Source organism: Serinus canaria, chromosome 1A (assembly GCF_022539315.1).
Source record: "Serinus canaria isolate serCan28SL12 chromosome 1A, serCan2020, whole genome shotgun sequence".
NCBI lineage: Eukaryota > Metazoa > Chordata > Aves > Passeriformes > Fringillidae > Serinus > Serinus canaria.
In genome coordinates, this window is record NC_066314.1 from 44,148,082 (window position 1) to 44,165,543 (window position 17,462).

The window sequence follows — 17,462 nt, forward strand, 5'->3', positions numbered from 1 at the left end:
TCCTCACCCTACTCTATAATCTGTAGCTCCAAACGGATAAAACAGATATGGAAAACAAGCTGAAACAGAGACCTCTCAGTGGTTCTTCTTACACTGGATTTCATCAGTCGTTACTATATTCTCTTCTTATTTTGGCTACAACACCATGTCATCTTAGACTCATATTCCAAAGAATGCCATTTCAATGCTTTCATTTTTTAGGCAGCTTACTAAACTATCATGCAAATCTAGTCTTTCAGTGTGAAAGAACTGCAAAAACATTCTCAATGAGAATATTTATAAATATACTAATGTACAGGATGACCACACAGTTTTCTTTTTATTATCCCTGAACAATTCTTGCAATAGACACCCTTTGAAAAAGAACATCCATATATGCACATCAGTTTTATATCTATAAAAACACACACCCCTTATTTTAAATGCCACGTCCATGCTATCTTGCTTAAGTGTGCACCTTCAGCAAGGGTTAAAACTGAGCAATGCGTGGTGACTGTGCACTGCTGTATTACTCGATGCTCAAGTTTGGTGAGTGCTGAGCTAACCTTTTATATCATTTGGATCATTTTCTTGTACTTCTCACATTCTGTCGTTCAAACCTCTGTTGCTATTGTCATAACCCAAAATAAATACAACAGCACTGCTCAAAGAAAATACTGCTCAAAATACAATCAGTCTGGCTTAATAATGGTTTAAGAGTTCTTAGATCATGGAACATTTTGGAATACACACACCTATTTTAAGAAAACATTGTATTCAGTGAGGTACCACTGCTTTACTAAATTTGAAATAATGCCAACACCAATGCTAACAAACATAACAGACATACAAAACCAGAAAACAACTCAAATGAACCACTGCAACCATTCAATTGTAAAGTGGCATAAATATATGTCTGAACGTAAGTGAAACTGATTTTTTTTTTAATTCATAATTATGAAAACTGGCAGAGTCAAGTAGAACAGCAGTATATATAACCAAGAAACCTGTCCAAGGAATTAACTAAACCCAAAAAATTTAAGAATATGCCTCCTCTTCTTCCTTTAACTGCAATTTAAATTAACCCAAAACCTTGACCTGAAATTATTACTGAGTTAAGCAATTTTTCAATGAATCCACAATGTTTCTCTTCCTCATCCATCTATGATAACAAAGACCACACTACCACTTTCTTTCCTGTGCTGGATTTACTTAACTGGATTTACTTAAGCTGAGCTCCAGAGAGCCTGTAGAATTGCCTGGCATTTCTTGGCCCAGCCTCAGCAACTGACGTACTGTCACACATCAGTCAGCTGGTGGATTAAAGAGAGAAAGTGTTTTCATCAGGAATATAAATGCATTTTTAAATACTTTTTATGAATATATATTATCACATACTCAACTAAGTCTTTCTTTTTTGTCCCATGAGTATCATTATTATGTGACAAAGAGACCAAGTTGTTTTTCAGATTTCACTGCCTAAATTTTGCAATGGTATTTTCTTTAAATAAAGAATTAAATCACCAGCCATACAAGGTGACATTTTTCCCTTAAATCAAACATCTCTGACAGAGCAGAGTATGTCTGCAAAAAATGTTTGATTCCACAATCACTATCCATTCTGGACATTTAAGCTATATAAATATGTATTTTAAATTCATATAAATAAAGTTAAAATGCACATGTGGAAATTTTCTAATCAAAGTAAGAGATACTGGAGACTTAGCATTTATGATTACTGATTTGGGTATAGAATGGGGATTGAATCCAGGCATGCTCCATACTCTAAGTAAGGATGAATCTTTATGCCTACAACAATTCATTGCTTCTACCAAAAATGAGGCTCAAGGCTCTTCCCCCTGCCCCCCAACAAGAACGTAATCTAATTTTGATTTAGGTTTCTGAACTAGATCACTATGGGGTATACAGAGCACAACTGCTGGCAGAAGGATGGAGGCAGAACCTCACTTGACACTTTTAGCTGCAACTTGACTTTGGACTGGCTCAAGTGTAACAAAATCTCACTAAGTGTCTCGAGAATCCACTACTGGATTTTATAGGACAGGACTCAATGCAGTTTCTTTTCCATCACCTTGACCTCATCCTTGCTCCAGAAAACTTCCAAGGTTTTTTCTTTATCATTTCCAATTTAATAGGGAATGAAAAAGTGTCAAAAATCTATGTTTGTGAAATTAAATATTCATTCTTTGAACTGCTTTGCATTCACGAAGCTTACAATGCATCATCACAACATTTTAAAACTATTTATGTAGGCTTCTCAAACACTACTGTCACGTAATTTACTCGTATTTCAGCACCACCTACTACACATTCATTTACCTGATCTGAATGTTAGGCTCTGCTAATGATTACTCCATTTTTACATAATAAAACCTGATTTTTTTTTTGGACTTGAAATATAAAATATTTTTAACAAACTGCTAAAGAAGCTGTTGTCAAGAAGCCATTTTTTTCTTCAAAAAATCTAGAATGTAAGCAGGTGAATTTCTGATATTATAGAATTGGCATGCTGCACTGTATAATATTTAATTACACTGCTGTAAGGCGGTCAGACCCACTCACAGTAAAATTAGGTGATTGCAGGTGACAGCTTCCATAGAAGATACATTCAAATAACCAAAAGCAGCAATATGCTTGCTATATATGTACTCTCCAGGAGCTGGATGAGGAACACTACAAAACACTGTGTATTTATAGATTATTTTACAGGGTTGCTTCCTTGGATTCTGTTATGCTATACCCAGGAAAACATTATGTCACCCTAAAAACAGAGCAACCACTCAATACCATTTAAACCAGTATTTTTCATTAAACAATAAGATGAAATCCTCAAACCACTGAATATTACAATCTTAAAAATTTGGCAAAACTTCAAAGGATTACTCCCATTGCTCAAATTAATCCATCAAGTAAGCAGTCATTCCAGAGCAAATGTTCTTCACCTGCACAACACAAGGCAAAGAATATCGGTAGAACATTTGAAAAAATATGCTAATATAACCCTGAAGAAACCCAGTCATCAACTTCCTCTGAGAAATGAAGTACCTCAATTATTAAAATGGCAGCGTACAGTCCTATAAACCTTTTCTTTTAATTTAGGACAGAAATTTTCGTCTGTTTGAACTACAGAAACAAACTATACACAAGGCAAAGAATGAGATCAAGACATCTAAAAAACACTATAGAAAGCCTTTCAAAGTTATTTCATGCAGAGTGAGGTTTTGCCTTCAGTCTGCATATGAAAACAATAAAGATCACAATCAAGTGAAAAATATATTCAAAATCAAAACCCTGCCTTTAAGATTTATTTATTTCATACTGCTCAGAAGATAATTCTCAGCTAATATTTTTGGTCATCAGAACCTGTATTGGAACATAAGCATGGTAGATCTGTAGCTCAAATCATATTAGGCATAATACACCATCAGTTTAAAACTGTAACTGCAAAAGGCATCACACTACAACGTATCCTTCAGAAAAACATTTCAGCTGCAATTTAATTCAATGCAAGTCAATACCACAGCCAAGATACAAGTATCCCTGGCCTCTATCCTTGCATTCACACAGACAACTCCCAGTGCAAACATCTGTGAGACCAGGCTGCCAACCAAACCAGAGAACAGAGGATCTGCTCCTTTTTGCTCTACTTTCAGAAACAGTGTTGGCTAGTTATGTGTATTTTACTTTTCTGTACTTAACGACTCCACCTGAATACCATTTGAAAAACATCTCTGCATATTCATCAGAGCCTACACTACTGCATCTAAACATTATGCTCCCTGCCAAACATGTATTCTACTTCTAAGGAAACACTTAGGAGTGGACAAAGCCCCCACAGAACCCTCCAAGACTATGGGTCTCTGCAGCATGCTTTCAGGCACTGAATGTTCATGCTCATTTCACTTTATAAGCACTTCCACATATGAACAGAGCCTCTAGGTATTCTGGGAAGAAGCAAATTAAAACAGAAGGGAAGAAAGAACACTATGTTGCGCAGCATACGTGGGATGGAGAAACCATACTGAACAGTAATAACAAAAAGGATGCAGACCACAGCACAGAAGGGTACATACAGACTATAATAAAAACATTGCCAGTACAGTGTAAGGGACACTACAAGGATTGGCGTTTAGCTGTGACAGCTACCAATTACTCACAGTAATCTGTAGCTCTAGAATGAGCTCTAGCAGTTCTGAGGATTTCTTCTCCCTCTACCCACCCACATCTTCATACTGATACTTTCCTCCAACATCAACAGAGAAATTTTACCAGTTTATTACCAGTAAGCATTTCTGTGCTCATATTTTCAATTCAAGAACACTGTCTTGAAAATATGTTGCAATACACTGTTTTCCTTCCGCACTCAAGGAATTACACACAGCAGATGGAATGGGAATTTCTCAGCTCTGTTGAAGATGACATGAAATGATTAAAACTACAAAGGCGTTTGGATGTTCTGAGACAGTATCGCAATGTGTTTATTTTTATAAACATTCATCCCTCTTATCAGAGTATTAACTAGTCATTAATGCCTTAAACCTAAAAAACACTTACGCACTTTACCGTAGCTGATCCTTCCATTATTACTCACACCTGTAAAATTACAAAAAAATTATGCAAATGTTCATGAGACTGGATCCTATGATCACATCACTGAGCTAAAAGAGACCAAATGGAGATAAGTATTATTTTACAAATTCATGTAGCCATTTCTATCAGAACGTCACCTTTTTTTGTTTATTATGTATATGTGTATTTATCTGTACCAAAAAACCCAACAAAACAGAATGCTTTCCAAGTTACTTATAAATTAATGCAAGAGCTGTGGCTGTATTTTGGAATGCAATTATTCTTAAAAGCATGCTTGGAGTTTGTGATAGTGCATTTCATAATATTAGACAATACAGCCACATTTTTTGCTTTCACTAGAGATCATATGTGTTTGAAGTATTTGCATAAATTTTACACTTAATTAGGCATTAAATATGCATGATTTGGATGTTACTTCTAGCCAAATTACATTAGTATGTCATTGCCAAAGAAAAATTTCAGGGGCAAATTTAGTTGTCAACGCCTACAAATCACCTTTTATTACTGTTAATAATTATCAAAATACGTATATTAAGGTAAAATCTAGAATTAAAAAAGCAAGCACTGTTAGTATGAAACATTAAAATAAACAACAAATCCACCTAATTGGTTTTATATGCTGAAACACCAGAGACCAAGAAAAGCTTTTGTCCTTAGATGAAAGACTAGCCTGAAGTATACTTCATACAGTACACAGTTCATAAGGCTTCAGATATATTATTAGGTATTTCACTGGTCCCTCTATTTTTATGGTTTATGACCTGATTTGGCAGTGCTTCCTCGCCCAGAAGCCAATTATGATGAACATAATTTGTTTGAAAGATTAAATTATATATAGGTTTCTGGTCACTAAATAATTTGATGGTGTTCCAAAAAACCCAAACCCAATGGTTATTCTATATTCAGTGCAACAGCTTTGCGCTACTGCATTGAACAATATGGGTTGATCCCTGCTAATCCCATTTTGCTGCTCATGCATGAGTGATGCATACTGAGATTGTACTGACATCACACGATGAAGGAGACTGTGTATTAAATGAGACTGCATACAAAAGAGGAGCTGATTCAGTGGTACCAATGCACTGCAAGGAAATCAAAAGTTATGGATCTATTTTTGTGGCTGCGAACCACAAATGGGACAATTTGTTCTACATTAGGAGTACTGTTCTTTGAATCCTGAAACAACCCACTCAAAGCTGGAGCTAATGACAAGGTGGGCCTCTGGATGGGAGCTGCAGTTAACTTGAAATCACAGGCAAATGTTTTGGGAGAAAAAACATTTGGCAGAGGGCTGAACAAACAGGTTATTGCAAAAAGGTGACCATAAGGAAAGGTCCCTGATACTATGTACAAGTGATCTACATCTGGAATAGCAGTGCTGAACTGCAACTTATAACAAACATTTTTACAGAATATATCTATATCTATATATATATAGACACACATATTTGTATAAATATTTACACATGTAAGTATTTCACAGGATATAAATCAGATGGAAATAAGTCTGGATTCTAGGTCAGCACAGATGTGGTTTTCTATGGACACAGTCTCTACAACCTCTATAACCCAGTAACACAGCTGTTTCCCAGGAAGGAAAAAAACCAGCATGTATAAAATTATAACCCTTAGTGAACACAGCCATCAGCATGGAATGACAGGAGACAAGATGAGCGATTTGCTAGAAAGAAAAAGTTAAAACAGAAGAATTGGACAATAGCAATGGAATTAAATTCTGCTGTAAAGGCCTTCAGCATTCAGGATCTAGTCTTGCCTTCTGACCTGAAATGTACAGTTTCAATGCCCTTCAACTCTTATTTCCCAAGTTCATGATGCAAGGCTTGAAAATAAAGCACATATGAAGAACCACTTTCTGAAGATTATTTGTACCCCTGACTTTGATTCTCTGTAGATTAATATACTGGCATGTCTTTGATTTACTAGACAGTGCTTTTTAAGTTTCTTCAGGAACAGATTCAAAGCCTTTTAACTGGGCACATTTGTTTCTCTGCTCCACAGGGTAAAGGAGCTGCTTATTCTTAAAAGCAGAACTAAAGAGATGGTTACTCCTGCCTCCTGAGATCAGCACCACCACAGTAAAGGATGCACTTTCAAGATCTTAATGCAGCTATCACTTATAAAATATTCTTCAAGAGACTACATCCTCTCATGTGTCTCAGTTGGGTATTTACAGTAGTTAGTGCTGGCTTTTTAGCACTGTGATTTTGTAAGACACCAAGGAAAACCTTTCTCATTAAAGCACTACTTCGTAAGCAAATTTTTTTAAATGCCCACTGAAGGATTTTTTCCAGGCAATGTTCTTTACTAAACTGGTCTTTCACCAAAAGGGAAAAATAATTTCTTGGCTGTTTTTTCAACAATCGTTGTTACCCAAAGCCCAATCCCTGTGGTCTTTTTGACAAATACTCTTTACAAAATAGCTCAGTCTGTGGGAAAGCTAGAGTGTCCTTTAGAAAAGCAAGACTAGCTAAAGCAGCAAGCATATTCCAACCCTACTTTCTAAGAAAAGTAGGGTCGGAAAGGAAAAACAAAGGAAAACAAAAGTCCACAATGTAGTATCCTGTTCACATCTGCAAGATCAAAGATAGCACAAGTCCTAATAACTGCATTCTTGAAGAATCTGAAAAAAGGTAGCAAGTGTCAGTAAAACTTTTTTTAATGACATGAAATGATGAGTTGAAGATTAGGCACAGCAAAGAACAGTTTAGATTCTTTGTCTTCTTTCAAGAGGTTCTACAACACCTTGAGTATCCAAGAAGACTGTACTAAGGCATCAACAATGTTCTGCACGTATAAGCATAGCATATGTCATTATCACAATTTTAATATGCAAGATTCCCTTTGGCCAATGAATTACCACGGGAAGTAAAATACAAAGAGCACTAAAAGCTAGGTAAGTAATCTGCAGTTAGGAGCATTTTCTTGAATCGTATTTTTACCTTATTTTAACACTTTAAATATCTACTGACAAGATAAGCTCATCACAGTTTGGTGACAAGCATGCACACATCCAAGTATTACTGTTTGGGATTATTCTCAGATAAATATTACAAGCTGCAAATGGTTTTACAGATGACTTAAGATGGCATAAGCTCATGCTTCTGTAAACAAATTATTGTGTTCTCTGTCCCTCGAGCTGACACTCAGCACGTGGTCCAGTTTAAGGTAAAATCTTTTTATTCTTTCTGGATTCAGTTTCAATGAATTAATTCAGCAACCCAGTTCAGTACACTCATTGATTCTGCTAACATTTTTTTTCATGCTCATTTCTCAGTGTGAAAGTAACATTCTTTGCACTTATTTACATAATGGAATCAATCTTGCAGAAGTATATACAGGTCTGAAAAAATATGTATCAGTAACAAAGGCGAATACAAGTGAAATCACGTGGGACAACTCAAATCATGTGGGACAAACTCAGTGTCTCAAAAATGACTTAACAGATATCAGTGCAAAAATACTGCAATTGTTGCAGCAGAGTAGACCTGTTATATCAACATATAAAAAGTTGTAATAAACCTTGTCTCCCAAAATACTGGGCATGGCCGGCCCATATTAAAAACAGGACAACAGCAACAAAGATACCAGGGATTAAAGGTAAAAATGAAAAACATTAGCTTTGTTTTGCCAAAAGTAAATTCTGCTTCCAAAATCTTGGTATGCAATGTATCTTCAACATAATTTTGTTCATAGTCCATTGTCTCTACCTCTGCTCAAATTTCCTGGCCCTGGAAGTTTTTATTTGGAAAATTCAGAATCCTTTATTGTTGTGAAGTGAGGCAAAAATAATACTCAGATCTCTTGATAAATGAAAAAATCTTAGATATCAGCAAAGCAAAAAATAACACTAATCAGCATCAAAGATGAAATATGACTTAAATGCTGCAGCCCACGAAGCAGAACAAGCAACAAAATCTCTTTGAGTCATTATTACTGCAGATTGCATCCAAAAGCGGCATCATCACTAATGTGGACTTTAGAGCAGCCAATACATCTATGGGATCAGCCAAAGACTCAGGTAAGAATACAGAGACAAGCTGGTTATCCTGAACGTTTCTAGTCACCTTCATATAGGTGAAGAGAAGTACTTCTGAGAGATATGAAGAGATGACAGAATTTAGAATACTGCACTGCATCACCAATGTTAAGTAAATGGTTTTATATGAAATGCTTAAGCAATTAGTCAATCATATTACTAAATAAAGATTTTGAGAACAGACTGAATTTGAAGCCGTATGAAGCTGATGTGAGATCCACTAAACCCATACAATAGAATTCAATATACTGCAAGAACATCTATAAGCCTTGGAGCACATGACATAAAAAGATAAATTTAGGTAGCTTTTGATAAATAGCTGTGTAACAGTTCAATACCAAAGCAAAACAAACCAGTATGTAATACCATATCAACCTGTTGAAAGGTAGGGTAGTGGAATATAAGGAAAAAAAAAAGGTTAGAGAGAAAATCCCTGCAACTGTGAAAATTGAAATAAACCCCAGCAATGCTCACTTGAATAGGGCCTGACAAAATTCTTACATTTTCTACAAAGTGAAAGACATGCTTACCGTTATCTTTGCTGCTGTTTTCTTCAATTGTCATTTGTTCTGCTAGCTCAGACAGCGATTCATCAATGGTCTGGCTTCCTCTCAAGGTTAAGGAAAGTCTTCTCTTAAATTTTTTCATTCTATCGATATTGAGTCTGGCTTAAGGAAGCCTGAAAGCAAAAATAAATAACAAAAAGTGAGAAAAAATTAGTTTAATTAGAAAGAAGTTTAATTGACTGACATAAAAATGCAGAAAGGCTTACAGAAAACTTGGGCAATATACAAGTTACACTTAAAACAATATCCTTGAAGAAAGATTGCTCTACTGGACTGAACGTGAGTGTTTTGAGAGGTTGATGCCCATACACTTTTGCAATTTTTATTTCTATTTGGAAAAAAAAGAACCTTCAGGTCTGTTTGGATTTTTATTTTAGAAAAACAGCTAACTTCATAACCAAGTTTACAGTCTAATCATAAAGGAAACAGTAATCTGAAAACTAGATCAGTGTGTGCTCTGTGGCCTCTTCTACAGCGTCTTTAACTAATCCCACTAAGCAGAAGGAGAATGTAACCTTTTCTCTTTTTCAGCCCTATTTTTTATGATGAAAACTTACCAAACTCCTCTATATTTTACCCTTTTCACAAACAGAAGAAGGGAACAATGCTGAAAGTCTTAAAGACAAAAGCAGTTCTCAAACACCATCCCACCTAGAGAAATAGGACAGCCAGGGTCCGGTAACAATGGCTAGAATGGATGCTCCTCTTAAGAGTCAAGCAGCAGGATGGAGCTGGGAACAAAGCAGAAGGCACTTTGTCCCTGGAAAGTTGTAAGCAAACAAACCATAATAACAAAGGTCCAGGTCAATAAACATGCCGTCATAAGTCTGAGCTGGTAAGTGACCTTTGTGGTGTGCCACACGTCTGCCCCTGCATAACATGAAGCACAGTTCAGTCTCTCCTTACTACACATGGACAGTTCACCCTTGATGTTATTTCTCACTAACTTATTCATCTGCTCATAGACTCCAAGAATCACATAAGCAGTGTTCAAACAAGCACAGCATACTAAAGTCCAAAACGCTCATATATTTTTCCTCCCTCCCATGAGCTTCTTTGCCTTCCTAAATTCACGTACAAAATCAAATTTTCCTCAATGTTCTCATTTAAACAGAGAAATGCAACAAGTAGTATGCCAGAGATCCACATTTAATAACAAATTGTGAATACAATTTTATATTGACAGCATCCCATTAAGTATACACATTTCAATGAACTTACTCTATTTTAAGCTGCTTCATAATAAAAAGGAGAAGAAATTGGTAGAACAAATCTGAAAGTGGCTGCTGGTGGTAGCAGAATGCTTACATAGGCTAAACTTTCATAAGATTAGATTGTTTAGGACAGCAAGTAACACATTAGGGGTGGATAAAAGAAGACCTTTGGGATTCGAGCTCCAAAGTCTGAGACAAACAGTAAAATCACTGGCAAAGCAACAGCTGCATCCAAGGGAAAGAGGTGGATTACAAAACAGGGTAACTAACATCTTAGACAATCACAGCTATTATAAAGCAGAATTATTCAGAGATACACAGGAAATAAAATATACTGCTCTAGACATAGAGATACACAGGAAATAAAATATACTGCTCTAGATACAGTTAAGCCAGTTAAACTGCCTCTTTAATGCACTGCTGTATGTGCAATAAAGCCACACCTAAGTATGAATAATTTTACTCTCTCTAAGTCAAAAGCAGGATATGCTTATTGTTAAGAAACTGCATTCAGATAGCAATCCAAATGGAACATTTACTTTTCCTGTTTGGGACCAGGCTACAAAGATCTTTCTTACTTGAAACTGTTTTATTTCTGCATTCAAACTTTTTCAAAATAAATTGCCCATGTTTCTCTTAAAAGGCCGATTTTGTAAAAAAAATTGGAAGGACGCATCATTTCTGTGTAGTTTTACTCAATTCTTGCATGATGTTTTTTGAAACCCACACCTTCCTACATGTATTATTCTCAAAAAAGGATACATGCAATTTTTAGTTATGTAATGCCCTAAAGCTACTTGACAGCACAACAATTTCTTTCCAATTTTCCACTTGGGCAGCAACTGAAAAAACAGGTGCCTTTAAAGGGAGTCAGGCTGCTCCTGGCTTTTGATCCTTCAAGTACTTAAACCTACACAATTTTTTAATCAAAAAGAAGGTCTACTGCTGAAGAATATTACAAATTAATAAGAATATTATAAATTAACCGATATATGGATTAGAAAATGCAGGAAACATTCTAAATCTCAAGCTAATAAAAAAATCCCAAAGTATTTCATTACCTATAATTACAACATTTCTCCTGTTATGGCAGCTTTCATGGAGTATTGAAGTACCATTTTTGCTAACATATGGAATTAATTCATGGCTTGATTTTCAAATAATTCAACAGTGAAAAGGAAAGAGGAGTGAGAATCCACATGTGATGGAATTTTTTCTTGAAATGTATGTCAGCTTTTTAAAGGGAAAAGATGCTCACCAATATGAAACCAAATTTTTCTTCCTTAAAGCACCAATGTTCTTGCTAGTTCAGAATTGTAAAGATGAAAAGGAAAAAAAAAAGGAAGTATTTACTAGTATCTAGCACTTAGAAATGTCCTCATTTCAACTCTTAATTCTCAGGGCCAAAGTTGCAAAACCTGCTCAATCTTGGAAGTTTAAGACAAGACATCAGTGAACTGAGCTTTGAAAATATGATCCATACAATCCAAAACTAACAGTGGTTCTCTAAAATGACAGCAGTTTCACAGAAAAGTCCAAATTGTCTGATACTCGTTTTCACCACTTAATAGCAGATGCATACTTCTTATCTCCCTTTAACAGTAAATCTAGTTTAAATCCAAAATGGAGTTACTTGATTAGTAATACACACGTAGAAGCAATGCTTCCCCAAATTCTTAATGACTGTGAAAAGAATACAGTTATTTCTATATTTAGTTTTAGAACAAAGCCCACAGGCTTGACTATTCTATTCTGTAAACTTCTCTACTCTGAGTAAGTCATACCCAAATCAAGTATTTCAGATGTCACAGTAGATAGATGCATACACTTGAATGCAACTAATGCAAATTCTAGTCTCCTGCAGACAGAATGAGGACAAGCAATCTGATATGACACTATCTGGTACAACCTACAAAAGCTGGCAGAGACATATTTGTTCAATCCTTATACTGACATGAAAAAAAGGAAGCAACACTGTATTAAAGGAACTGCTGCTTCTTACAAACAATCTGCAGTCTAACCCTGAAAAACTGTTCTTTTTGTCTTTAAAAGTAATGGAAGTTAATCCTTGAAAACAGTGCTAACATCTACCCTTTCTACTTTCCAACATTCTCTGTCATTAACTCAGTTCACTTCACTACTATTACAACCCTGTGTTGAACCCAACATCTTTTAAAAGTGACCTTTATAATACAATTCTGAAAACAAACCCCATTTAAAAAAATGATCCAGGTAAGACTAGATTTGAACAGTGTCTTTTGGTTCACTTTCTCTGATTCACACCAGTCCTTCCCACGCTGCCTGAAGGACAGCACTTCCCATTCAGCACATATATATGTTCACAATACCCAGGCTGTACTGCAGACAGACATGAAAGCACTTTGACTCCAAAGAAGTAACTCAGCTGGATTCTGCTCTCATACAGTCACCAAAATTCAGAGGCCTTACACTGCCAGTGGCTAACATTCTCAAAAGCCCTTCCACTTCCTTCAATTTCCCAGACTCTTAGTTTCTTGGAAGTTAAAAAAGTAAGGCTTTAAGATTTTCACACAGTTAATATGCGTACTTAATCCTTGTAAGTTTAAACAAATTCAGTTAAAATTTTCAAAACCAATAAAGCTATTTAACAACCTTAAATTTTAGTCAGTTTATTTCACAAGGGTCACAAATAAAAAAACTCACTAAGATTTTGCTGATTCAAATCCCTTTGAAGTCAAAGGGAACCTGTCCTTCAACTTCAATTAGCTTCGGATCAGTCTAAGTGCTGACTCCTCTATTTCCCTATATTGCATTGAGGTCCATCTACATAGAGATTAAGCATTTTAAAACTACTTTTACACTTAGATAGACACTGAAGTTGCAGCCACTGTTTTTACTGGCTGTTTTACAAGGCAGAGGTATTTTCAAAACATGGAAGGCAGTTCTTGTTCTGGAAAACTCACCTGTAAGACAACAGCTGAAGTGAGAGGAAATTAGAGGATCAGATACCCTAACAGCGTGAGCAACAACATGGATGCAGCATGGCCCTTAAAGATAGGTTAGCAAACTATAGCCCAGGCAGAAGACATCAAAGAAAACAGGTAACAGCACTATATATGAACTCCTTGTGTCAGAAAGAGAGGCCTGAAAAATTCAAGAGTTCTGCAAACAGTATTAATTACAAACAGAAATAGGAAACATCTGTCAAGGACATTGTCCGCTTACTCTAAAAAGAAAACCAGCTTTCCACTTTATTAAACTGTTCTCAATCAACCTGAATTTAAAAAATAAACACAACCATTGACATCAGTATGCTGCACATCAAAACACAGAGTAAGCTATTAATTACACTAATGAGAAATATATGGATAATTTATCCAAGATAATGAACAACCAGTTTGAGCACTCATAAAATTCACATATAGTACAGATGTACCTCCTTACAATCACAATTCTACTCTAAAAGAATGGATTACAAACATGGAATTTTAGTTATTGCACCTATTTTTTGTATTTGTCTCAATTCACATTTGTTCGCATCAGTGAAAAAAATTTTCTAATTAATTTTTCCACACTTAGCCTTTGGAAGCAACACGAGAATGGTCAACTAGACTCTCTTGTCAGGAGTACAGCTATTAAAAAGATTACTAGCTTTATGCTGCATTGGGTCAAAGAACTGACACTGTACAGATACAAGCGACACCTGACAAACAAGGCCTTTATTACTGATGAAAGAAAACTGAAGACAAATACCTCAGCTTAGTCTGACCTCCCCAGTGCAAAAAGGGCAAAAGGACCCTCACAGCTTTTACCTGTATGAGCAATATTCAATATGGAACTAAACTTTCCAAGTGAAGCCCTTTTTTATGTACTTACAGAATCACAGCCAAACAATTACTCAAAATTGGAGGTACAAAAGAATTTACAAAGGTTCACTTGTTATCTGAGGATAGCCTTACTAGTTAATATAGGCAAATAGGCTCCTCCCTAAGTGAATGAGAGCATCTATATTCAGCTCCTGATCTAGATCATCAACTGGAAGAACCACTCCAAAGAGAGGAAATACATGGAAATTACCATGTCCTAATTTAATTTTGAACATGAATACTTTTCCTCATTTTCATGCCCCAACCCCCCAATCCCTTGGCCTTTAAGGAATAATGAAGGACACAAATTAGTACAAGTGGTTTGTAGGTTTTTTTTAATTATTCTTTTAAGTAAAAAATATATATTGAACATTACTACAGGCCTATTTAACTATGCTAACTATGCTAATTTAAAACACTGAAAACCACCAAATTTGCCCAAAACATCAAATTTTGCAGTCCTTTCATATCCTATGCTTATCTTCTTTCTCTGGACTCAAAAAACATTACTCAGGTAACCACAGCAAGTTTACATTCTTTGAAATGTAGAGATGTATTCGCTCCCACCTAGATTCAAGCATTATCAAACAGCAAAATCTACAGAGATGTACTACTTGATATATCTCCCTGGATTAGATATGTCATACTGATTAATAACTCCTTGTTAATTATCAAAAGCTCTGTTCTCTCAACTGCCAAGTGAAAAAACACAGTATGAGTCTGGTTAAATTGGCTGACATTTAAGCCAAGAAAACAAATGAGATGACTGGCAAAGCTTCTACACTTGCTGTCAGACCCATAAACTGAAAGGCTCTTTCTATTGAAGGGGAAAGCAAAAACTAAAAGGTTACATGGATGTAACATAAATACTACCAGACAGTCACAGAACTTCAGCTCTCGAAAGATGTAATGAGCCCTGGAAACCAAAAGCAATATCTGTAATTTTTTAAGCTTTGATTAATAATCATAAAGCCTTAACAGAGCATTCAGGAAAAAAATATTGTAAAAAAACAATTGCACACACAGTGCTTGCTGCTCCCTAATACTCAGATTATTTTAGCAATAAATTTACAGTGTTGCACTATCACTTCTGAGACAATCTTCCTTAGTCTCACAAACAAGCAAGTCTTTGAAGGAACACGGAGCAGAAAGTTCCTTCTAGGTTCAAGAAGACAATGTTGGTTCTAAGACTGAAAAGCATCTGCAATCTTTTGTGAGCCTGAGCAATTGTGTCAATAAAAGGCACAGTTTTCAAGGCTGCTTTGGTTTAAATCCATCACAGTTCAGGCACCAAATCAAACAATCTCACACCAAAGAACCTTCTCCCAAACTCCAGTAGCTCTCAGCCCAGAACCTCCAGTCCTCTGAGCATCTGAACTCCCACACCAGAGCCTTCAACATTTGCTTTTTATTGCGCGAACAAAAAAGTTTTACTTACAGCCTGAGACCTAAGGCAATGAAAAGCTTCCAAGTTATTTTGAGGTTCTTGAATCAAGCACTAAGAGATAAAGACATCAGAGTAATATAAATTGAGATAAAATCTAAAGACACACCTGTTTGGATGAACAAAGAACAAGGCTATAAGTTTCTAAGCAAGACAAAAAAACAGTTTGGCCTTTTTCTCTTAGAACAGAAATTACCTGCACTGAGGAAGTATTGAGAAAACCTTATGATGGAAATTAACCACCAAGTGAGAACTTATCCCAGGAAAAAAAAAAATTGTTAAGACTGCACACAAAATGAAGACTGACTTAAAAAATTAGTTTTCTAGCTCACAATTTTTCTTCCAAATGTCAAATTTTGGTCTATACAGGTTCTGTATACTGTGAACACAAAAAAGCCCCATCAAGCAACCCAGAAAGTCCTGACAGTAAAGCAAATCAGGCAAATGTAAAATCAGACCCTTTCATAATTACTGCATGTGCAGCTCTATCCCTAAGAATAATATCAAAGAGCCATGAATGGTTTAAAATCAACAACTTTGGATGCATTTCTCTTACACTTCTGTGTACATGAAGATGACAAAAAAAAAAAAAAACCAAAAAAACAACAACAACAAAAAAAAAAACACAACAACTAAGCTAGGAAAAAAAAAACTCTCTCACAGTAACTAACTGGTTTTAAATTTTTTTTTCTTAAGGAAGAATGATGTAGCAACAGAAGAAGAGTTTTCACTTAGTGAATTAAGAGACCAATAAGCATCATGGTACAGAACACATTCTATGTATTGATGACATATATGCATATTTTTCTAACAGATAACAGGCCACATAGAAGATCTGATACACTGATAGCATTACACAGAGACACAAAACAAGACATTAAGGAAAAAAAAATGGTATGATAAAACGGACACTTTTGAAACATTTAATCCCTAAGATATACCAGTCTTTTCTGTATTCTGTGTTTTTCTAGAGATTTCTGATGATAATAATACTGTCAACAGTATAACTACTAGTCCTGAAATAACAGAGACATCAAATAACTTGGCGACAACTAAGAAAGCAACTACTGACAGAAATAACAGCCTAAAACAGTTTCTTATAGTCAGGCTGACCAAGTTTAACAGCTGCACTGAGATATTTCAAAGGTAATTCCAAAGGAGCAGTAAATAAAAACATTCTTGCAATAAATCATCTTTGAACTATGGTTCAAAAATTTGTTTGAATTCATGAACATCTTTTACCCAAACTTATAAACTTCTCTGATTTGGTATTTTTTAAAAACTTATGAATTACTGTCTTTTCTTCCCTTCTCCAGTCCTGTCATCAATACAACTTCAGATTCCTCAGTAACAGAAAATCTCTGAACAGTAAGTCAATTACAGTATTTCCCTACTGTATTAATTTTTACATAGCAGTCAAAATTGTCCCAGCATGGCACCAATTTCTTCTGTTACAACGTTCAGACAAACGTCTGTCTGAAGTGTTCATGCTGCCATTTAATGGTCAAGTGAATATCACACACGGATCGTTTTAGTATTCATAGCCAAGGATACTAAACATGTAAGGTACTATTCCTAATAAAATTGATTATTTAGCTGACAACCTGGGAAAGAAAAAAGAGTTTTAACATATGTTTTGCCAGGCAGCTTTGCAAATAGCTGCGTTGGCAACAAGGTGGTGGCAGTATGCCCTACAAATCAAGAGAGGAAAGCATGAGGCTGCTTAAGCCAATTTAGTAACTGCAC

At 35.6% G+C, this 17,462-nt stretch overlaps 1 protein-coding gene across 2 annotated transcripts in view; it reads right to left on the bottom strand.

The window, feature by feature from the left end:
* The window catches only part of CDK17 (cyclin dependent kinase 17), a 91,457-nt gene that overhangs the window by 45,403 nt on the left and 28,592 nt on the right, over positions 1–17,462 (bottom strand). The window contains exons 2-3 of one of the 2 annotated variants that reach the window (XM_018910085.3): positions 9,178–9,326; positions 4,555–4,593 (exon numbers count right to left, since the gene is read on the bottom strand). In XM_018910085.3, the coding sequence (XP_018765630.1) occupies positions 4,555–4,593; positions 9,178–9,295 (157 nt within the window). In that variant the 5' untranslated portion in view covers positions 9,296–9,326. The remainder of the gene's footprint in view (positions 1–4,554; positions 4,594–9,177; positions 9,327–17,462) is intronic. The other variant, XM_009086648.4, reaches the window with a different exon arrangement.